Source organism: Mustela lutreola, chromosome 1 (assembly GCF_030435805.1).
Source record: "Mustela lutreola isolate mMusLut2 chromosome 1, mMusLut2.pri, whole genome shotgun sequence".
Lineage (NCBI taxonomy): Eukaryota > Metazoa > Chordata > Mammalia > Carnivora > Mustelidae > Mustela > Mustela lutreola.
In genome coordinates, this window is record NC_081290.1 from 116,717,502 (window position 1) to 116,743,405 (window position 25,904).

Genomic DNA, 25,904 nt, shown 5'->3' on the forward strand with positions numbered 1-25,904 from the left:
AAAATATTCCCTATTTTAAGCAAAATGTATACTAACAACTATCTTCCCAAGAAAATTATATTAACAGACACTGGTAGTCTCTTCTATTCTGACATTTGTATCATTGAAACATGATCCATACTGATCTCTAAGGAACAATTTGTGGCTCATATTGACAGATTTAGAAAGCAAGCAAGAGAGTATAAGTATCCTTCATAATGTACAAGATTTCTACAAGATTTTTCATATTTTCTCTGACAAATACTATTGCAAATTGTTAAGTTAGCTATTATACATATGTGAATATATATGAAAAAACAAAACAATGTCAGACTATTTCCTGTGAAAAATATGAGCAAATATTTTAAGTCAAAGGATAATAAATTATTCTTGTGCATATGAGAAAGTGAAAAATTTATAGATACCGAAAAGTATAGAAACTATATCCCAGTCATAGAAAATAAAATACATTGTTGATGAGTCATATATTCTCAACAGTCACACAATTTATCACATTCAAAATGCTTCACCTATTTATAATTTGTTTTTCTTTAAATATTTCCTTCCCCAATGTTTTCTATACAAAATGCCCCAAAGTCTATGGTAACACTTACATCCCATTAGTGCTATGAGGTTCTATACGCATATTTTTGGTAATTCCATTCTGATTCTGATGATTATATCTTAGAATCTATCACCAGGAAATGTAAAATATGAAACCTTTAGGACAGATTATTACTGTATGTTAATGACTATCTAAGTCCCACCAAACACCTATGCAAAGGGATCCTGAAAGGATTCATGATCAACTAAATAAATAAATAAAAAAGAAAGGACTCATTATCAAGAAATTATTCTTAGCCTTAATGCAACCCATTAAAATACATTAAATTCTCACTGTCAGATATGAAAAGAAGCTAGGAACAATGAAGATTTAATAAGGATTACCTATGTTCATGGATCTATTTTATAAATTTTTATTTAAATGTTTAGAGAACTATGTAATATTAATAAAAGAAACTCACAGAAACAAGAACATAATGGGGCATCGAGAGGCAAATACATAAGACACAGTTTAGTTATTTCCCCACAGGTGCCACTCATCTCTTAGCAACTATTTCTCACTGCAGTCACTAATAATGCTATAGATCTCACATTCTATCTTTATATTCAATCCTTTAGAAATTTGGAACTGGGTCTCCCAAACACCATTTACTTATTGAGTAAAGTGGAATATTTGAGTCCCAATACATATGTATTTTCCTCTTTCCTTGTTGAAGAATGCATTACTTTTAATAATTAGACTTCCACAAACACCATGTAGTAGTGAACAAGTGACTTCACTTTTCTGGAATTCAGTTAACTTATAATTTTGTTATGTTGGAATATGATTTAATGGAAACTATTAATTTATTAGTCTTCTTGGACAACTGGCTTGCAGATTTAAAAAGATATAGGTTGTTATTTGTAAAATACAGACTGAGTCTATAACCTAGGTACTGATACGCAAATAATATGTAACAAAAGACTTTAAAGAGGGAAAAAACCTCCTTCAAAAGAGATAAATATTAAAATATTTGTGGTAAATCCCCTTTGAACTTAGAAATCATTTCTATTTTAAAATATGAAACATTAATACCATTTAAATCATGTATATAACACTGCTATTCAAGCAAGAACTACTGTAGTCACAATATTCACGTCTAGAATATTTAGGTGTCTATAATAAACATAAAATGAATGTAGCAGAAAAATTCCAAAGAAAAGCAAGCTTTTAATGTTGTTTTTTAAATTAAAAAAATATAAATAGCTTAAAACAATTTGTGCTAGAATTCAAAACTTTAGTTTACTTCCTAATAGAGACAAGTAGTTTTATGTCAAATACAGCAACATAATTTGCAAGGAAACACAAAAGTAACATTTATATCTATGTTATTTAATTTAATAAGGACCTGCAGATAAACTTACATTTTATTATTATACACCTTCATAAAACAACTTAAAAACATCTCTTCTAATCTTACTTGTTAATAAAGTGCTAAAAATAATATTAATGTCTTTAAATAGTAGAGGGAATTCTGACAAACGTTAGATGTAGGTTGAAGAAGGTAATTTCTTTGTATTTTCATCAAAAGGAAGCTTAAAGTCATCAACTTAGGCAGAGTGAAAAACTCATAGCTTCATTGAAAAAAGATAGGAATTTAAATCAGTTATCCAAAATCATCCAGTGTTACTAGAAGCAATCTTGTATCAACACATGTTTTACAATCCTATTTTGACAATTCAACAAGTATTTCACACTAAGAAAAAAAAATGCTAACTTTCAATTACTTTCTGCAGCTTGTACTGAGGCCCAAAAGCTAAAATAGTATTGTAAATTTCTCTGCACAGTTGTGTTTCCTTTTATGTATCAGAATGTAAAAATGATGTGCCTGGCCCTTGGTGATTGTGAACATAACTTGATTAAACTGTTAATAAATAAATTAGTACTTTCTTAAAAATAAATTGTTCTAGTATTCTAATATGTATCTTCCACATGTCTGCAAATTCACTAATGCAAAAGACTATATGAGGAATGTTAGCTTAAAAAAAAAATAATAAGACATTGGTATGCTAGTCGGTGCTTGTAATTATCTTTTTCAGTTCCAGAAGGTATTTGGGGATTATTTAAGAGCAAAAGATGAATGGCGAACCACTAAATCCTATTAAATCAATGCATGGACACAGCAGCAACAGAGGTAAATAAGCTGTAGAAGTCTGAATACCAATAAAGAAGATAAAAATGGTTTTATATAGCTACTTACATCATAGCCTAGAAGTTCAGTCTGTGTGGATTTATCTACTCTTGAAGCAAAAGCCTTCTGTAAATGCTGGACTTTTTCCTGCAGAATGGGGAAAAGAAAAAAAAAAAAAACATGTTGTTGGTAAGTCATGTGCTTCTACAATAATGTCCCTGCTTATTAAAATTTGATTACTGTACAATTCATGATTATCTGCGTGTATACTTTGCTCTGTTGGTACTTTGCATATCGGCTTAAATATTCATAACTTTAATTTTCTAGTCATAAGGATTCCACCTTTGGCATCTGTTAGTACAGAAACGACTGAGATCCAACCACAGTTGAACATTAGAGAGCCAGGATTGCTTAAATACAAGACGAAATCCTTATACTGCATTTCTTGTTGGCTTTTTTTTTTGTCTCTTTGTTTCATAAAATGAATTGATAGGATTTCATTGATCCAGTCTCAGAACATTTCCCTTTAAAATCCAGAACACAATACTACTCAGTAGATTCCATTTAGTTTCTTTTTAATTTCATTTTTTCCTTCTTAATCCTCTCTTGAAATCTCCACATTTAGGAATCTATATGAGATCTGACACTAATCAAATTCTGTCATAACTAGGTAAGGGAAGTAATACCTGAAGGAAGTTAGGGATTTCATATCTCAAATGCAAATGCATTTATTCTGGTCTACTAATTTCACTGAGCTTCTGGTTGGAGACTTCTATTTCATTCCTAGATGTAACTTAAAAGAGGATCCTGAAATTAGTTATCATGCAGTATGACTACTGTGTGCCTGGCATATCTCAAAATACTGTACTTACATGATGGTACCTCATCTTGGGATTTTTACTACTATTATTACCATTTTTAAGAAGAATAATTTAATTTAGAAATCTTGACAAATTTCCAAGTAAGTTCATGTGATTCTACTAGATCCTGCTTTTACCTTAACTTGCTTTCTGAGGGTTGCTGGAGGGAAGGGGGTCAGGGGGTGGGTAACTGGGTGCTGAATATTAAGGAGGGCATGTGATGTAATGAGTGCTGGGTAATATATAAGACTGATGAATCACAGGCTTGTACCTCTGAAACCAATAATATATGTTAATTAACTGATTTAAATAAATGTTAAAAAAACAATCATTACAGGAAATTCTACACATCAATATATAAAGGCCACTAATATAACTTTTTAAAAAACACTAATTTCTTCTGTTTTAAGTTTGAATGCTCAATAAAATAGTTGCATTATATGTTAATGATAAAAGTTGATTTAATTCATCTTTTTTCCCAAAATGGATGGTGGTCACCAAAATCCTCACTAAGAAGAACCCTTTCCTACCTTCCCCTCCTCTACCTTCCCTCCTGCTTCCTTCCCCTGCCCATCCCTCTCTCCTTGCCCTTAATTCTGCCTGAGATTTGCAAGTAATCAGAGCTGTTTAACAAACTACACACATAATATAGGCAAACATATTTACAGGGTTTATTGAAATACAGAAAAAAAACTGTTATGGACTATTAATGTCTCATACCTTCTAACTTCCCTATCACAAAACTTCTAGTGCTGCTATTCAGACCAAAATGAAATGATGATTAGGTAATTCAGAAAGATGTCATGCAAGTGAGGGAAGATCTTAACTGTTGGAAAAGGATAAGTGAAAATGTGGCCACATTTTGCAAACTCAGTTTAAAATGAAAAGTAACAAGCTTTGTTTATTTAGACTTATGTTGGGCTGAGGAATAAGAGCAGGAAGAAGTAGTAATAAGCAAAGGAAGCAATCGAGTTTGCTATCATTGAAGGGTTGTTTAGAAAAATTTATCTGTTTTTGAAATAGGTTGGAGTAATAAGTACTGGAAAAGCAAGTTTTGTTATAAATCTCTAGACATACGAACATTTGCACCTGAATTAAGAGACTATGCACTAAAGCAAAAAGCAAGGAGGAAAGATAGCAAATGCTTTCATTATGCTTGGCTCACAGTTCTATTTTCAAGGGCTCCCAACCTGAAGATAGGAGTGGGAAGGATTGCTACACTCTGGCTCACTGGTCTGAGTTATAAGACTTAGATAATTCAATTTATGATAAACAAAAAAAATTCAAACAGCTCCAATAACCAACAGCCTAATCAAGGCAAAACAAACAAACCTTACATCAAGAATACTTTTAGAAGTTTTTTTTTTAAATGATGGAATTCATTACTACTTCCATTTGCAGACATTCTCACAGCAACAAGTATGTCATATTTGAATTATCTGTTACTTATGCACTTGTATGCTATATTTAAATGTGGAGAGTAAAATATAAGTTTCTAATAGACTTAGGTATATATATTTAAGGATTAAATATTTTGTTTAGTGTAATAGTAGGAAGAAAACATATGAAAGTTTATGATAAATTTCTGTAACATACAATTAGAAGATTAAATAAAGTCTCTACAGCTGTTGGAAGATAATTCTCCATGGGTCTTTCGCATTTCTGTAAGACTGATACCTACTTATGAATTGGTAATTTTTTTAAAAAGATTTTATTTGTTTATTTGAGAGAGAGAAAGAGAGTGAGCACAAGCAGAGGGAGGGGCCTGCAGAGGGAGAGGAAGAAGCAGACTCCCTGCTGAGCAGGGAGCCCCCTGTGGGGCTCCATCCCAGGACCCTGAGATAATGACCTGGGCTAAAGGCAGACATTTAACTGACTAAGCCACCCAGGCACCTAGGTACCCCTCTTTATGAATTGATGATTTTTTTTTAAGATTTTATTTATTTATTTATTTATTTGGCAGACGGAGATCACAAGTAGCCAGAGAAGCAGGCAGAGAGAGAGGAGGAAGCAGGCTCCCCACTGAACAGAGAGCCCGATGTGGGGCTTGATCCCAGGATCCTGGGATCATGACCTGAGCTGAAGGCAGAGGCTTTAACCCACTGAGCCACTCAGGTGCCCCTGAATTGATAAATTTAATATGAGATAAAAAGAATACTATAATCAAATAGAGAATACACCACAAAAATAGCTATTATTAGATGGTGAACTGGCTAATAATTATTTATATAAAAATGAATATGTATTAGCTATATAAATATATATTTCAGAAGAACAGAAATCAAGCATCATATATTTTTAATTTCACACTGATTTGATATAATGAAAGTTTTATTTAAATATTGATTTCAGTATAGAGAAACAGATATTTCACTTTCATGATGCAAATATTTATATTTCTTAATTCAACTATAATTTTTATTAAATACATATTATAGGTATTGCTCAGGGTACAGGGGACAAAAAGTGGGGGGGGGGGGGAAGGTGTACCATTTCTGACGTATAAGTTTGTCAAATCACTAAGTTGTAAGCCTAAGACTAAGACTAATGTTGTATCAACTACACTAGAAAAAGAAAGTCCTATCTCAATTAAAAAAAAAAGTATAGTCTCTTTTATAAAGAAACTTCTACTGTGAAAGGCAGAGATATTAAAAAACAAATTTAATATATAAAGTAAAGGACTACAGAGATGCCTAGAGAGGTGTGTGTGGGGGTGTGTGTACTCTTGAGTTGCAGAAGAAACATACAGGAGAGTTAATAGCTGAAATGCAGAAGCTACTGACACCCTAGGTAAGAAGAGAAAAATGAATTTTTATAAGTCACCTTGGAGTGGAAGGGATGAGGGCCCTTTCTTAGGCAAGAACATTTTACAAATATTTAGAAGTCAGAGAAACCCTGACAAAGATAAACACAAACAGCTACTAGTTCAAATCTGCCTAATGGGAGACTTTGAAAGGGACAATCGGGAGGAATAAGACTACAGCGCTAAATCAAGTCTGTGCCAGAAAGGATAGAATTTACATATGATTTGATTTAATGTGTCTCTCTTTTGATATTTTTCTTTGTTAACAAACATTGTAATTTCTTCTTCTAACCTCTTTCAGAGGGATAGAGGAGAACTGAAACAACTCAACTTCTGATAGATAAATTCTATAAATAAATCTATACCTCTGACAAAATATTTATTTGTTTTTACATTTTTCATTCCAAGCAATGACAGTACCAATACTTAACAAAACACACCCCATTTTTTTTCTCATTAAAATGAATAAAACCTACAATGCTTTAAATAAACACAAAGAAAAAAGACTAGGGGATTCTGTAAAAAACAAACAACTATATGTATACATATATATGACCAAATTATGGGATGAGAAAGAGAAATTTCATTATTTATATTTAGTGTTATTTTACATCTCTGCCAGATCTTGGTCCTGAATATGTGGAGGTTTAAATATTATATAACACCGCTATATGAAAAAAATATATATATGATAGTTTTTTTCCACAAGTTTCCAAATAATTTTATCTGACATTGGAGTAATTTAATAACATCTGTATGTTAGCTATCATAAATAAATGCATATAAACCAAAGATAATACATATAATTTACAAACTTACCAATAATACTTAATTATATTCACATTCTCTCTCATTCTGTAATCTTTACTACAACTATTACTAACAATAATAGATGACATTTATAGAATGTAGTTACATGACATGCACCATACCATGTAATATACATGAATCTGCTCAAGAACATACAATGTCTATGTTCCTTTTTGAAGTAGGAAATTGATACTTAGTAAACGGAAATCAGTTGCTAAAGGTCACAAAAACTATTAAGTAGAACACCCAAGATGAAAATGCTCCTTGTCTCCAAACCCTGATGTCCTTCCTTTATTCTATAAAGATACTCTGACTCTGAAAAAACCTACAAGCAGTATTGCTGCTTACATATTGCGTATTACATACCAAATTATGATAATATAACTGTTCTTTATGTTCATCCTGTGTATATTATGCAGACTCTATTAAGTCATTTTTTTTTTTGCTGTGAAAACAATTTGAGATTGCTTAGGAATCTTTATTTTCTGTAAAAGCTGAAATTCCATAGAATACCCATACCAGAAATATGCAATGCCAGCACTGCATTCTGAAGTATAAGTTAGGAATAAGACAATAAAGTTATGATAGGGTTATAACACAAAATTGGAAACAAAATGTGCGAAAGCAAACAAATGCAAACTAAATATTGAAAGGCATGAAATCCTTATGATAGCAAGGATATCATCAGTCAGTTCAAGCAGAGTAATCTAAAAATAATTCTGCTTAAGCTATTAGAATGTTTTCTGGTGTGTGTGTTTGTGTTTTGTGCACTGGGTAGTCATAGATTCTGCCTCCACAATATATGTTATTCATGTAAAATGATTAGTTCCTAATTTCTTAAATAATTCTTAAATTTAATTTTTAGCAATCAAGAATGTAACATATTCATTAAATGCTTGAGCATAAGAAATACAACAGTTACCACTGATATATGTAAATTCTTGCACTTTCATGTGTGCACAGGTAAAGCACCTGTCCTTTTAGGATGCACTACAGAGGAGGAAATGTAAAAAAAAGGGGGCAGGGAAAGAGAGTGACAAAAGCCTAAGAAAGCTAATAACTAGCTTTGAAAATGAAACCTTAAGCGACTAGAAGACTTAAAGTACTGGCAGTTATTTATCCTAATTTTAGAATATGTTTGTATTTAGTTACATTATTAGATATTCTTGATTAATAAGATAATTATAAATATTTTAACATCTAGCAGTTTATTAATCTATATAATTTATTTCTACCTTATATATTAATATCTTTTCATCTATTAGAGCTGTTAAAAAATGTACACATGTAAAACTAAGTACAGTAAAGGTAAAAAGAAAATATTCAATAATCTCCAAAAACAACTCCAATTTATATTAAATTATAAGTTTAATACCTACACAGAACATTGTGAGCTCAAGATGAAAAGGCAATTAATTAAAAAAAAATGAGGGCCTACATACAGTTTTAGAATTTATAATTTTAAAATGTACTCTTATCAATAAAATAAAGAGCTGAAATATGAAATATATGTAATAGTGATAACAACACTACTATATGAACATATACCTTGAGGTTAAAGGAAAAAACACAAAAGCATCTGTAACTATCCAAAATTCATGCATGTGTGCATGCGCACACACACACACACACACACACACACACACACAACACACGAAAGAATAGATTTAAATTAGAAAAAGGAGCATCTTAAAAATAAAAAAATAAATAAAAGAACAAAAAGACTGCCTATAATAGTATAATCCTGAAATTAAATCCTAAGTCATGGATCTATGGGTTCAGTTTATGAAAAGAGAAACAGTATTGAAATGAAAAGAAAAGCTAACTTCACCCAATGTGGAGCTTGAACTCATGACCCCAAAATCAAGAGGTGTGTACAATATTGACTGAGCCTGCCAGGACCCCTGAGAGAAACTAACTTTTAAAATTGAAAAGTAAGGGGCACCTGGCTGGCTCAGTCAGAAGAACATGTGACTCTTGATCTCAGGGTCATGAATCTGAGCCCCATGTTGGGTGTAGAGATTATTTAAATAAAAAATAAAATAAATAAAATAAAATAGAAAAGTAATGTAATTCAACACAAGAAAATTGACAAAGTGTTGAGTGCAGTTTAAACCAGAAATTAGGCAGATCAAAAAGAATTTCAGGGGCGCCTGGGTGGCTCAGTGGGTTAAAACCTCTGCCTTCAGCTCCGGTCATGATTCCAGGGTCCTGGGATGGAGCCCTGCATCAGGCTCTCTGCTGGGCGGGGAGCCTGCTTCCTTCTCCTCTCTCTCTCTGCAGTTATGAGTCATAACTACCTACTTGTGAGTTCTGTCTGTCAAATAAATAAATAAAATCTTTAAAAAAAAAAGAATTTCATCATCTTATAATGGACTTCAATGTCAATAATAAAAGATGATTTTAAATACAAAAGCAAAAAACTAAAGGGAAAATCATTGGGATTGCTTAGTAATGCCAAATCCAAAGATGAGCTCAGAAAAGCAAAGGCTATCTAAGAGAGATCACACTGATTACTGTAACCCGCCTTTAATGAGAGCATATCACTGAAGACATCAGTAGAATTAAAACAAGCACAATAATGACTAAGCAAATCAAACCTCCTCACACAGAACATATTATTTCTTGGAGCTACCAAGAGCATTAACTTATATTAATATTATTTTCTGTTATGGAAAATTGCTAACATATAACAAAAAGGGAGAATAATACAGAGTCTCTATGTACTCATTACCCAATTTCACTAACAGATATTGAAATTTAAAAAAAAGTAAGAGTATTAGCTATGTACTTGAATATTGAATAGCTCTATTGGTCAATATTTCCCTTCAAATTAGGTAAGAGATGTTTGCATTAGAGTACTGCTCTGGCTGTTCTTTCACCATGTTACTGCCTGTGAGGAGGGTATTCTGTGGGGATAAGCAAAGTGCCACCATCAAAGGCCATATTTCCCTATCCACCATATTCCAGAACCCTGGAATTCATTGCCCAGTTCAGGACATGACCAGGTCCTCCTGAGGGTCACCCAAAGTGTGGCCATGATACAGCTATTTGGTGTCACTGGGTCAATCACACATATGCTCATAAGGCCATGAGGGATAGAACCCAGGGTAGGAAGGTGCTGGGTTAAGCTGGAGTCAGGGCTGGCTTCACACTTGGCCATGGTGCTGCACAGGATGCTAGGGAGTCCAAAAAATTATACTTGGAAGACAAGTTTCCAAGTCTTTAGAAAAGTCTATTTGTCAAGATAGGAGGACCAAACATATTTTATTCAACAGTTTTTAAATCCTGTTTTAGAATTTTAATATTTAGACTTAACATTCTGTGAGCCCCCACATTTATGTTCTTGCCCAGAATCCCACAACTGCTAGCAGCTTTCTTGTTACTAAATTCTTTGGTTTTTTGATCACCACATCTCAGGAAAAACAAGGTCTGAAAAAGTTGCAGAAAAGGGTAAAAGGACAGGGGAGTTATTTTATGTTTATATACTTTAAAAAATGGGCCAAAAATATAAAGCCAAACGGAAGGAGAATATATCCAGTAACATTAAAACAAGTATCTAAATAATATTTATATTCATTCAGTTTCATGATACCTAAACTAGGAACTGTCTGACATCCTCCACAAGCCACCATTTTGAGACTGAGTTGGAAGTGTTTTTTTTCCCAATAAGATTACATATCAATACACAGCATATCTTATATTTATAGAGTTCATTACCCATGAGAGATTATACAAACTGGAAATATACCCAAATTTAAGAGTTTAGGTTACTTCATTTAAGAAGAAGAGACATCAAAAATGTAAATTGGGCATGTGTATTTTTGGAGATTGAAATCATTGGAAACACTTGGCACCCCGATAACTCTATTCAATATCCCAAATATAAAGCATATGGATTTTTTTTTCCCAATAAGAACTGAATGATGCTTTGTTTCAATTCTAACAATACTCTTATGGTTTTCATATTGTTTTTTCAAAAAGCACTTGTACTATACATAAATGCCAGTATAGTTTCAGTAATGGGGGATTAAGCAAATATATATTCATTTTAAATGCACATGACAGGCTACTTCACTCTTCTATTTTAATACTCTTCTCAACTAAGGTGGAGCTAATTAAGAAAGTCCTCATAAAAAGGGAGTTGGAGAGATCTTTGAGTCACATGCCTTTAAAGCTAGGAAAATAAATTTCCTGGGTTAAAAATAGTAGGCATTTAATGACTTATCAGGAAAGTTATGAAAGAAGTTGTGACTGAGAAAGATCAGACAGATTGTTTGGGGTTGGCCTCTCCACATTCAAGACATCTGCTAATTACATTTCTGAAATCTATTTCACAATCACTTCTTCCTTTTCTATCTATTATCACTACTCTGGATCCACTACCTAAGGACAAGCAGGGAAATGGGGCATAGATCTGTGCCCAGCATGCAAAAGCTACCACTTTTACTCCATTAGCCTCTCTACTGGGTTGACCAGTGTCCCCCAAAATTCATGTCAACCTGTAACTTGCGAATGTGACCTTATTTGGAAATACAATCTCTGCAGATACCATCCAGTTAAAATGAGGTTATACTGGATTAGGATGAGTCATAACTGCAACATGACTGGGCACCTGGGTGGCTCAATTGATTAAGCATCTGCGTTCAGGTCCTGGGATGGAGTCCTGCGTCAGCTTCCCTGCTCAGTGAGCAGTCTTCTCCCTCTAACCTGTAATGCCCTCTTCTTTCTTTCTCTCTCAAATAATTAAACGAATATTTAAAAAAATACAGTATGGCTGATGAGCCTTATAAGAAGAGGGATGTCTAGACACAGTGACACAAATCTACAGAAGGCTCCATGAAGACAAAGCAGAGATTAGAGTGATGCATCTACAAGTGAAGCAACCAGGACTGCCAGCAACCACTAGGAGCTAGAAGAGGCAATGAAGGATCCTTCCCCAAAGCTTTCAGAGGGAACCTGGTCCTGCTAACACCTTGACTCTAGACTTCTAGTCTCCAAACAGAAAATAAATTTCTGTTGTTTTAAGTCAGCCAGCCTATCACACCTTGTTACAGCAACCAAAGGAAACTAACTGAGCCTCTTAACTGGTATTCCTGTCTTCACCCATACTTCCTCCACTCTAAAGTGACTTGCTAATGCAATTCAGATCACATGGTTCTCCTGCTTAAAACCTGTTAATATCCCATTCCAATACGGTAGCGACTAGTCTCATGTGGCAAATGACCACTTGAAATACAGCTAGTCCAAACTGAGATGTGTACTAAGTATAATACACACCAGATTTTGAGACTTAAGTACAAAAAAATTAATATCTCAGAAATAATTTTATGTTTCTTACATCTTAAATTATCCTATTTTAGATATATTAAATTACATAAAGTGTATTTCAACTATTAAATTATATAAATGACTACAATTTATTGTTTGTTTTGTATTTCTATCAAGTAGTTCTAGACTTTATAATAAAAAGTAAACCTTTATCATGATGCACATCTCCTACCCCTCATTTTTTTTTTTTTTTAATTTATTTATTTGACAGACAGAGATCAGAAGTAGGCAGAGAGGCAGGCAGAGAGGGAGGGGGAGGCAGGCTCCCTGCTGAGCAGAGAGCCCGATGCGGGGCTCGATCACAGGACTCTGGGACTATGACCCGGGCCGAAGGCAGAGGCTTAACCCACTGAGCCACCCAGGCGCCCCATCCTACCCCTCATTTTTTATGCTAATTTTATCTCGTACCAATCTTTCCCTGGCAAAATGACTCCTACTCATCTACAGGCAGTTGCTTGAGTGGAGCAAGGATCTTTGCACTTTAACTTTTTTTTTTTAAGATTTTATTCATTTATTTGACGGACAGAGATAACAAGTAGGCAGAGAGGCAGGCAGAGAGAAAGGAGGAAGCAGAGATGTGGGACTCGATCCCAGGACCCTGGGATCATGACCTGAGCCGAAGGCAGAGGCTTAACCCACTGAGCCACCCGGGCATCCCTGCACTTGAACTTTTAACGTGCTATTTCCTCCATCTGGAATGTTCTTCATATTAAGGTGTTACTACCTTAGAGATATCTTTGAAGTAGATTCCCACCTCCAGGTGATTATCTTTTAAACTTTTTACCGAATGTCTCTCATTTCAACTGTCAGGTATTTCTTTTGACTGTTTGGCTATGTTCTGTCTGTCTTCTGCACTAGTATGTAAGTTCCTCACAGTAAGAATTAAGTCTATTAAGAGCCATATTGACTCCATACAACCTAATGTAATTTTTGGCATGTCCTAGGTGTTTGAACTTTTTTGAATAAATGAAGTAGGAGAATGAGAGATGATACATGAGGTTTGCGCGGACTCCTCAGAAACCAGCTGGACAAGCTGGCATACTGCAAAATCACTTGCTTTAGGGAATTTAACGTTGGTGACATGACAAGTCCAGTAAAATTTCTGGCATTTATATGGTATATAAATTTAATAGGGACAACTTGGAAGTGATATATGAACTAATTCTAATAATTCTAGACTGCACAAAAGAAAGGAAGCAGAGACACAAAAGTGAGAATTAAAGAATTTGTACAAATCTAACATGTGTCTGAGGATTTGATGCTAAAACACCAAGTGAGAAATATTTTCATAAATGGACCAGGATTTTTAAAAAAGATTTATTTATTTGAGGGGCGCCTGGGTGGATCAGTGGGTTAAAGCCTCTGCCTTCAGCTCAGGTCATGTTCCCAGAGTCCTGGGATCGAGCCCCACATCGGGCTCTCTGCTCAGCAGGGAGCATGCTCCCCTGCCCCGCCCCGCCCCGTGCCTGCCTCTCTGCCTACTTGTGATCTCTGCCTGTCAAATAAATAAATAAAATCTTTGAAAAAAAAAAGATTTATTTATTTGAGAGAGAGAGAGCATGCATGCATGAGCATGTACAAGTAGGGGGAAAGGCAGAAGGAAAGGGAGAGAGAGAATCTCAAGCAGACTCCCCACTAAGCAGGGAGCCCAAGGCAGAGCTCAATCCCATGACCCACGAGATCACGAACTGAGTGGAAATCACAAGTTGGACACAACTGACTCACTCACCCAGGTGCCCCAGAATTTTTTTTTTTTCAAGAAAATCTTCTGTACTCCATCCTCATTCTTGCCTGAATTGTATATTTTGAGTGAGAAATTAGTAATGTGATTCTTCCATTGAAGATAATTAGGGAGGAAAATAATAAGTGTAGAAGTGTCTTCCATAGGAAATAGGCCCCAAGAGAATTTTTTGCTATATTAAGTCCTAAACATGCCCTCATTAATAACATCCTGGTCCATAACACACACCTTCTTTTTGTCAGGGGAGCCTCCATTCCCTTGGCTCATGTTTGTAGAAGGGAACTTCTAGCGAAGTGGGTTCTCACTCACTCCTGTTCATTTATTAGCTGGTAAGTGATCTTGGAAATAAACACGTTCTATTTCTCACTGGCATCGCCTATCCACAAGATGAAATCTCAGCTTGTCTAAACATAAGCTTACAAATTCCTGCACTGTGATAGAGGTGTGTAATTTTCCCATTTGTGCCGGCAACTCCAGTGGGTCACTTAAGTTCAGATAAGAATATACTGGAAACTTACATGGCTCTATTTCAATACAGGCTTAGATGACATTATAAGTCAATTTCTCTGAATCTTCTATTTTGCAATTAGCTCTTAATTAGGAGGACAAAGAAGGATGTTGCTTATGGCCATTTTTAAGCCTCCAACACAATGTACACACACACACACACACACACACACACACACAATTTGGAAAAATGTAGTTTCAATATAGTTATTGGGAAGTTCTAACAGAATCCAGTAGTGTTACCCATAGAAACTTAATTCAACCTTGAAAATTGTTACTAAAAACAAATAAATACAAAGACAAAAGCAAGACTTATATCGTGAAAAACAGGAACCTGTCTTCAATATTAAGACTGACATCTTGAATGTATGGAAAAGACTGTTCTAGCTTTTTCTTGCTTGAGATTTTTATTCAGGAAGGTCAGGATATAATACCCTGCCCGCTGTGTCATTATGGTTTAAAAAAAATAAGGTTCTTATTTTAAAGAAAAGATTTGCTTCAGGAGACTGTGAGCATTTTATTTTATGATATTGATTTAATTTTAATATATATAAAATTTTTTAAACGGGGAAGTGTCATGAAAGTCTTCAAGGCAGTTGTTCATTAACAACAATATGCTGATGACAGCATCCGGGAAACACAAACATAAGGGAGACAAGAAGATCACTAAAGACTTGCAGAATCAGCACAGCATTACAGGTCGACAATCAGCTAGAAAACAATGGAGGTCATGAATCAAACTTCACCAGACAAATTGTAGACACAGATCACACTTTACTGGCAAACTCAAGAAACTATGAACACCAGAAAATGCATTATCCTTCAGATTTCCTTCAGCACACTATTAGCAAAAATAAAATACATACATACATACATACATATATACATACAACCCCACAGATGTATATCTAAACTGCAAAATCTAACAAAACAGAACCTGAAGGCATTCCATGTTGACTAGAGGACTTATTTAGTGGCTTTGGATGTCTGTTTGCTCATCTTTTAAAAAGAAATAATAGGCAGGGCACCTGGGTGGCTCAGTCCTTAAGTGGCTGCCTTTGGCTCAGGTCATGATCCTAGTGTCCTGGGATTAAGCCCCTCATGAGCCCCACATGGAGCTCCCTGCTCAGCAGGAAGCCTGCTTCACTCTCTCCCACTCCCCCTGCTTGTATTTCCTCTCTTCCTGTCTCGCTCTGTCAACTAAATAAATAAAGTCTTTAAAAAAAAAAAAAATTGGCAAAGGCATTTAAAGCTGGACTTAACTGATTCCAAATATTTAATGGCTATCTATAATTTATTAATTCACCCACCAATAATTACAGTGCGTTTTTTTTTTTTTTTAAGATTTTATTTATTTAATTGACAGAGAGAAATCACAAGTAGATGGAGAGGCAGGCAGAGAGAGAGAGGGGAGCAGGCTCTCTGCTGAGCAGAGAGCCCGATGCGGGACTGGATCCCAGGACCCTGAGATCATGACCTGAGCCGAAGGCAGCGGCTTAACCCACTGAGCCACCCAGGCGCCGCATAACTACACAAATCAAACTATGAACTCATTCTTTTTCTCTGTAATTATAAATAATATTGTATTTTGTTTTATATTCATTATTTTGTATATTTTATACTCACCAATGAAACTATTTCTATGAAATTTTTGCAAATTGTTCACTGTGAGCCATTTCGGAACACAACCCTTGAATAAGACACAACTGTGCTAACTGTGTAACAAAAGAGGACAGTCTCTCTCAACAGAGTCGTGTGTATGGAGTGCTATACACAATCCTTTCCTCACATAGGAAGTGGCAAACAAAAAACATTGTTTCCTTGCTGTCTCACTATGTAGAGCCCTTAGGGGAGAGAGGTTTCCAATAAGGAAACATACCAATAGGTATAAAGTTACAAATCTTGCTAAGTGATATAAACAGAAGTAAGGAGCTGTTAAGAGAGAATAACATGAGGGGCACCTGGGTGGCTCAGTGGGTTAAGCCTCTGCCTTTGGCTCAGGTCATGATCTCAGGGTCCTGGGATCAAGCCCCACATCGGGCTCTCTGCTCAGTGGGGAGCCTGCTTCCCCTTCCTCTCTGCCTGTCTGTCTACTTGTGATCTCTCTGTCAAATAAATAAATGAAATCTTAAAGGGGGGGGGATATACTGAGGAAATTTAAAATCAGGTTAAATCTATGGGATAAAGACACATCCAGGGATTGAGCAGAGGATTATTTCAGAAAGAGACTGGAAAAAGCTGAGGGAGTTGGGGACAATGGGGGAATGCAGCCATGTGTTCAAGAAATTGAAAAAAGTACACTGTGACCAGAACTGAGTAAGCAAGAGGCCTATATATTGGCATCAGATGATTATAGGCCAGTTAAGCACGGACTTATATTGAGTTCAGTGGAAACCACAGAAATTTTAATTATGATTCCAATATATTTATTCATTTTCCATTGCATTTGTAGCCAACATCATTCTGGATGCTAAATGGAGAAGAAAATAGAGGTAAGGATGGTATGGGAAGACGGTGATTTGAAAGTAATGCAGTCATCCCATAGAAAGGCTTTTGGCAAGAGGAATGAAGCCCTATGTATTTTCCAGACTCAAGTAAGAGCTAGATTTAAAAGTGAGTAATTTATTTTATAGGTAAAGGAAAAGGGAAAGGTCAAGGATGACTCCAACTTTCTGTTTCAAGCAAACTGGGAGGATGGTGGTGGCATTTCTGATATGGGAAGACTGCAGGAGAAGCAGGTTTGATTGGAAATGCGAGAGAATGGGAGAAAAAGCAAAATGACTTGAGAATAAGGGTGAATCTGACATACTGAGCATATAGAAAGTAAGGTAACAGAGAAACATCCAAGCTTATATGTGGTGATAGGAGTCCTATAAAAGCAGCTGCTGAATGCCATAAAAAGTGCCAATAAGTAAGCTATGAACACAAAGAATCTTTACATGAATGCACTAATCTTTCAGATGGTAGCAGACGCTGGTCTTTTCTAACTGGAATTCCTCATTTCTCCCCGACACATCCAATCTTTCCTGGGAGCCTCATTTCCTCCACTTCAGAGCGTGCCTGCAGCCAGAGCTGCTGGGGAATGCACTATGATCAATCTGTCACAGTTCACTGCTTTACAGAGTGGGCCCCTTTCCCAAGCTGGGTTAGATAAGTTAATCTTTCTTGGATCAAAAGTTGTAAAGTTTGAGAGGTAGGAGTGGTTAAGTTTACAGTGGTAGAGAAAGAGAGAGGACAAAAGAAGAAAATAAAAGAACAGCAGAGATGAACACAGAGAATGGAAGTTGCTATCATACAAATTCTTAATTATAGCTGCTCCTGGGGCCAAGCCTTAGGCTTGTCTTTGGTTTCATGAGTCCGTCTTTTATTAAATTCCCATTTGAGTTTGAGGCAGACCAAACTGTCTTTTGACATATATAACCCAGAGACCCAGTCAATGAAAAGAGAAAGCCAAAACCAAATGCAAGGAGAAAACTAATCCCAAAGAAAATGTCTGCTTTCCAGAAATTCAATAAATGTGGTAGGATCATAAGTAGCAGTCTAGTTCTGTTCAGTTTTTTTAATGTTTAAAACTTCAGTTTAAGTAAATCAGGAATAAGATATCAAAAATGAAATTTTAATAATAAAAGATATTTAACCACATTCTATGTATTTATATTACTTTCAGATGGACTACATGCATATCTATTTTATTTATCATCAATCATAATGCCTGTTTTGTATGTTATTTTGTACTCGGATTTTTCTATAATAAACATTTCAGTCTCAAATATTAATAGTAACTTTTGATAATTTTTAAAACATATTATAGACATTGTTTTTATTTTTATTTTTATTTTTTTATTTTATTTGACAGACAGAGATCACAAGTAGGCAGAGAGGCAGGCAGAGAGAGAGAGAGAGAGAGGAGGAAGCAGGCTCCCCGCTAAGCAGAGAGCCCGATGTGGGACTCGATCCCAGGACCCTGAGATCATGACCTGAGCCGAAGGCAGCGGCTTAACCCACTGAGCCACCCAGGCTCCCCTAGACATTGTTTTTAAATGTATCTGCAAGAACCATAGAAAAGTGCATAAAATTAAAAGTGAAAATCTGCTCCTCTGACCTTGATCCTATTTACAGAATTAAATACTTACTGTTTTTATCTTTTTGAGGTTATAATAATTAATAAGTACTATATTTTAAATTCATCATGTTTAGACACCATTGACACCTCAATAAAAATTATGAGAGATTAGCATGCTTTATCCTCTACTTTCTCTAAACCTTAAATTTCCATTGGCTATATAGTTACTAATATTTAAATCCTTCTATTATCAGTCTTTTTTTGTTTTTCCTTTTTTTTTATTTATTAACATGTAATGTATTATTTGTTTCAGGGGTACAGGTCTGTGATTCATCAGTCTTATAAAATTCACTCACCATAGCACAAACCCTCCCCAATGTCCGTGACCCAGCCACCTCATCCCTATGACCCAACATTTTAAGTTATATGTTTAAACCTCCATCTCTTGTCATGTCAGATATTATCTAGTACTCCTCAATATAATGTTTTATGATAAGTGTTTTATGATAAAACATTATGTCCTTAGTGTGCGTATTCTTTTTTGTACCTCCCACTGTATTTTCAATTTTTATTATTAATTTTTACATTGTTGGATACAGCTGCATTGTTCTACAATTATAGTGTGTTTTCCATTCTTTTTGTGCGTGTGTGTGTGTGTTTTCCATTCTTATTTACAAGTTTAATATAAATCAAAATGCTTTTGATTTGATATGTAAATATTATTTAGGATTCAAAACAAGAAGTATAACTAGTTTAGTGAAAAAGGAAATGAGGGGCGCCTTGGTGGCTCAGTCAGTTAAGCATCTGCCTTCCCCTCAGACCATGATCCTGGAGTCCTGGGATTGAGCCCTATATCCCCCTATCGGTCACCCTGCTCAAGGAGGCGGCTGCTTCTCCCTCTCCCTCTGCTGCTCCTCCTGCTTGTGTGCGCTCTCTCTGTGTCAAATAAATAGATATCTTTAAAAAATTGAAATGAAATTAATTAACAATTTTATCAGTTAAAAAAAATTCTAAGATTCAAGATCTAATGAAACTTTTAAGTTCATCCTACCTTCCTTACATGTGACTCTCTAATGGACATACATCATTGCAGTTTGCTGATACTACTTTTTTTGGGTTAAATCCTGAGGACATTTAGACTAATTTTAGAAGTATATTAAACATTTTTGCATATACCTCTATTTTTTTAGGATAAATTGTGAGAATAAAGTTTTTTTAAAGATTGATTTATTTTAGAGAGCATGTACAGACACACTTGTGCAGTAATAGGGGAGAGGGACAGGGAGAGAGAAAATATCCAGCAGGTTCCCACCTGAGCTAGGGGCTGGATGTCACAGCCCTGAGATCATGACCTGAGTTGAAATCAAGAGTCAGATGCTTAGCCAACTAAGCCACATTGGTGCCTCAAGAATAAAATCAATCAAATGGTATGGACATGTTTACAGATCATGGTACATATTGCTAAAGTGTGTTCTACAAGATCATTTTAAAAAAAACAACACAAGAAATGTATGTGCCAGTTTTTCAGCAAAGCTTCCAGCATTGAATTTATATTAAAAAATATTGGCTAGATTAATTAGCATAATGTCATTTCAGTAATTATTTGCTTACTAATAAAGACGACTAATACCTGACATATACATACTAACCTTCCATTTTCTGCTTTGTCTCATATTTACTTCCCTTTATACCTGTTAATGAAACATACTTCATCTTGACGATATTCCATAAATCCTAATGATTCCAGGTCTTAAGAACTGAAGTTGACTTGAATTAGAACTATTAATATGAACTATGATACAATCAATCAAAATTATGAAAGATAATATCATATGTACCTTTTACACTAATTTTATTCATAAAATTATGAATATGAATTTAGCATATTCTAAATAAAGCTTGTCATCTACCATTTCCTTTTTTCCTTTTTGGATTTGCTGTACAGTAAAAGTTATCATTATCAAAGAATCTCTCACTAAAGACCATAGGAGTCACCCTGGATGCTTAGCATCTCAATTTCATCCATCACAATGCAACTAATTATCTTCCTAAATCGACTTCAAATAGATCTCTATTTTAACTGCCAGTGTTTACTCTAGGATCTCATCATTTTTCTCCAGAACCACTGCAGTAACCTTTTAACAGTTTTGTATCGTCCAGTTTTGTTTCACTTACTATATGCTCCACATTGCTGCCAAGCTGATCTTCCTAAAGTAAAATCAGATTATGATTAATTGGTTTTCTATAAATCCAAGTTAAGTTTAAAACTCTTTAGTATGATTTATTTGGTTCTTCAACCAAATAAATGGACTCTGGACCTTTGTCTGGTCTACCACTCCACACGACACTATAAACTCCAGGAAAAACAAAGCAACAACAACAACAAAAAAAACCTTTTTATTCAAGGAATCTGTTAAGTTCTCTGAAGTTTTTTCTTTTTTAACCCAAAGCCTAAAGTATGTTTAATTCACCTTCAGTTGGCACAAGATTCTTGTGATGTAAAATGTAAATAATGTTATACATCTTACTTCTTTTTGGATCTATAAAGTGAAACTAATTTGATTCCTACAATTACAATGCAAATGTTTTTACTACATATTTTTATCCTTTTGAAAGAGCTGAGCAAAGCAAAACTTGCAACTTCATTTATTTTTAGAGAGACCAAGCTAGTTTGGGTTTAGTCCAATGTTATCAATCTCTTGTGAAACAACTTAATACAGAATTTAATCATTCAAAAAGACAATTTTCACCCCTAAAAGTCACTGTTGTGTATGGTAACATCTAGTGAGTTTTCTACAAAGGACCATCTAGTTTTTGGTTGGTGTTCCAATGCCAAGGAAAGAATATAGCCAGAATATTTAAAGAATAACAATTCATTAAACAAATTTATCAATGATTTTAGTATTACTCCATTTTCAGTTCTCTTTTAAATACTTATTCCTGCAGTATTGTATATTGGCCTCATTTTTAGCAAAACACCCAAATCAACATAGGAATAAAGTATGCACAGAGAGACTATTTATTCCAAGTTATACACACAGCTCTAGAGCTTTTAAATCTACATGTATTAATATAAATTCATTAGTTCATTAATTTTAACCTAATTTCAAAGTTGACAGAGCACAATTTTAATGGAAACACATACAGATTTCTATGACACCTGTCTTCCTCTGTTCAGGCTGCTATCACAAAACTAAATACCATAGACTGGGTGGCTTATAAACAGTAGCAATTTATTTCTCACAGTTTTGGAGGCTGGGAAATCCAAGATCAAGAAACCAGGAGATGTGGTGTTTGATGAAGGCCAGACAGATAGCACTTGCTTGCTGAATCCTCAGATGATGGAAGGGTGGAGAGACCTCTCAGGGGTCTCTCTTATAAAGGTACTAATCCCACTTTTAGGACCCCTTCCCTCATGGCATAACCACCTCCCAAAGGCTCTACCTCTGAAAACAATCACGTTGGGGGAGTTAGAGTTCAATATTTAAATTGGGGAGGGGGGGCACAAACATTCAGACCATAGCAGGATCTCAAGGACTATCAACTCTAACTCTTCATACAGTAAAAAGCTAGGCACAATGTCCAGCACATAGAAAGCATTAAATAAAGAATAAATATAACAGTCATTGGTACTTGTAAATATGAGAAATCACCCACTACCACTTGATAATGAAGGAAGAAGAGGGAAACAAAAGAGGGGAAAGTATCAGAAAGAGGAAGGGAGTAAATGGTGAAAGAAATGGCAAAAACAAGTAGGAGAAGCAGGTTAAGAAGGAAGAGAAAAAAAGAGGAAGTGGGTGGGAAAAGGGGACAGGGAGAGATGGAGCCTACAGACAGTATCTCTGGGAACAAAGCAAGTTGCTTTCTGAGAGGGAGCAATGTGGAGAATCAACATAATGAGCCACAGTTTAAACACGTACTAATTGTCTTAGAGTATTTGCTGCCATAGCACTTCCAATATAAGGCCGTATATTCCTACTGACAACATACACCAAGTTTTTTTTCTTTTGACTGGGGTACTATTATAGTTTGAAAAGGACAAGTGGTTTAATCCATTCAAATAATGGGTGGAGATTATTTAGGCTATAAAAGAGGTAATATTTGCAGTATTCAATTTTATTCATAGAAGAATAAGATTTTGGATGAAATTTAGGGAGTCTCATCCCACGTTATCTATTTACTTTAGGTTTTATATTCATGAGTTATCAATGCATTTAAAAATTGCATATAAATAGAAATCCTCACAAAGATTTATTAACCGATGCTTGGCATTTTCACACTCCATTTAAGTATCCTTTTAAAGGAGTATTTATAAGGTCAGCTTTTAGAATACCTATTTTTGTTGTAAATGGAGATTTTCTCATTGTAAAATAAACAGATTTTCAACTCTACAATAATATTGTCTAGCTGTGAAGTCTATATATGTAAATCCATAAAAGCAAATGAAAAAAATGTGAAAAATTTAAAAGGGCAAAGTGAGTTATAGGAGAAATTGTAAACCACTAAATAGAAAATCTTTATACAAATAACGCATACTGAATACAGATACAGATTCACCCTCCCTGCATACAAAAATTCATGTGTTCAGCAAGATGACCAACTTGCAGGAGTTGCTGGTTACCACTTCTAAAAATAATGCTGAGGACATAACAGAGAGACACAAAATCCAAAATCTAACAGCAGCAGCACCACCAACAAAGCAGTATTTTAAATCATTCTGTGTGAGGAATGAGAGGCCCACAGCCTAGGGCAGACAGAAGCTGGAGGCAGCAATGGAAGAACAATTTAAATTCTGTTTGTCTCTCCTCTCCCCCACCCTCCCACTGCCTTCCCTTTGGACAATCATTGCCTATCCCCTTTCCCCAACCACTGCTCTGGGTATCTAAGTGGGCAAGAACCTTTCTGCATGAAGTGAAGTAGACGAGGGCTGACAGTCTTAGGGGCTTCAGTTCTTTACTTTCCTGGATCCCATCTCCAGGGTCTGAAAAAATATAATCTTGTAAAACTCCTTTAGAAGTTGGATTTAGGGATGAAATCTTGTTAGAGTTGTTTCTTGCTGGGTTGTTGCAAAATAGCATGACAACTCTAGTTGGTGGCCACTGAATGCCTCATGCCCACGCCTTATTCACACAAATCTTGAACTAGCCTAGACTGACAAAGACTATGGTCTGGCCTATGGAGCTCCTCCAAGACCAAAGGGCCCCTATTCCACAGGTAATATAAGCTCACAGGCCAAATGAATTACTAGACTCCTGAGGACTGCTTATACTGTAAAGATAAACAATGAACTACACAAAATATTTTCTAAAGTATATACACATAATGAAATTATTTTAAATGAATATAATACATAAATGAATAATGAGAGAGAAGAGAGAAGAGAAAGTTTACCTATGTTACCAGAAATAATATTCCATTTATTAGTAATACAAGGGGAGATGGAGAGAACAAAAGCCATGGGGGTGTACCGATGTGTTTCTTTGTAAGATGGAAGTATAGTCACTGATATATTCAAGATTTAGAGTTATCACAGATGGTTCTTAAAGTTAAGAAAAACAATAAAATTAGTCTATATAACTTTCAAAACACCAGAAAACAATTTTATAGAAGTTAATTAAAAGAACATATAAAATACAAGTGAAAACACTAAATAAGATGGCAGAATTAAATCCTGGATAAAAAGTTAAACAGAAAGAAATACTGAACTGTGGCACCTGAATAGCTCAGTTGGTTAAGCCTCTGCCTTAGGCTCAGGTCCTGATCCTGGGGTCCTAGGATTGAGCCCCTCATCGGGCTCTCTGCTCAGCAGGGAGCTTGCTTCCTCCTCTCTCTCTGCCTGGCTCTCTGCCTACTTGTGATCTCTGTCAAATAAATAAAATCTAAAAAAAAAAAAAAATACTGAACTTACCAAATAAAAGACAAAGACCCACAAATTGAAGAAATGAAAATATGTCCAACAATATGTTATATGCAAAACAAAAAGACACAGAAAGATTGCAATAAAAAGAAAGGGGAACCCTCTTACACTGTTGGTGGGAATGCAAGTTGGTGCAGCCACTTTAGAAAACAGTATGGAGATTCCTCAAGAAATTAAAAATAGAGCTTCCCTATGACCTTGCAATTGCACTACTGGGTATTTACCCCAAAGATACAGATGTAGTGAAAAGAAGGACCATCTGTACCCCAATGTTCATAGCAGCAATGCCACAGTCACCAAACTGTGGAAAGAACCAAGATGCCCTTCAATGGACGAATGGATAAAGAAGATATAGTCCATATATACAATGGAGTATTACGCCTCCATCAGAAAGGATGAATACCTAACTTTTGTATCAACATGGACGGGACTGGAAGAGATTATGCTATAAGCATAATATATGACTTATATTTCTATAAGTCAAGCAGAGAGAGTCAATTATATATGGTTTCACTTACTTGTGGAGCATAAGGAATAACATGGAGGACATTGAGACATGGAGAGAAGTGAGCTGGGGGAAATCAGAGGGGGGGACAAACCATGAGAGACTGTGGACTCTGACAAACTGGGGTTTTTTTGGGGGTGGGGTGGATTAGCCTGGTGGTGGGTATTGTGGAGGGCACATATTGCATGGAGCACTGGGTGTGGTACATAAACAATGAATTTTGGAAAAGTGAAAAAAAAATTTTTTAAAGATTAAAAACATCTAACTGAAAAATATAAATCCAGAGAAAGTAGGACAAGCAATCTTAATTTCAGATGAGCAAAGCAAATATACAAACAAAATCCTTCTTTGGATGGCTTAAAGCTTTATGTGACTTTACAGTGCTTTGTACACATAGTCCTGATATAGTGAAAGAAGGAGAAAAAGAAGAAATTGTACAAGAGGTGGTGAGTATATAAAGAAAACAAGATGAGAAATTTATAATTAAAATTCTTCCACTAGTGAAAATATACTAGTGGGACACTCATGTTTTCTTAGCCTGATTATAAAGGAAACCCTATCCTGTATCAGTTCTCATCTTCAGATTACATAAGGCCCATAATGAAAAACATTTTTAGGTCATTTTATTTAAAAACTGGCTGTGTTTAACAGGG

General features: G+C 35.1%; 1 protein-coding gene across 2 annotated transcripts in view; it reads right to left on the bottom strand.

Annotated features, from left to right (window-relative positions):
• The window catches only part of CCSER1 (coiled-coil serine rich protein 1), a 753,833-nt gene that overhangs the window by 20,760 nt on the left and 707,169 nt on the right, over positions 1 to 25,904 (bottom strand). For both annotated transcript variants that reach the window (XM_059172757.1, XM_059172747.1), the window contains exon 9: positions 2,784 to 2,861. In XM_059172757.1, the coding sequence (XP_059028740.1) occupies positions 2,784 to 2,861 (78 nt within the window). The remainder of the gene's footprint in view (positions 1 to 2,783; positions 2,862 to 25,904) is intronic.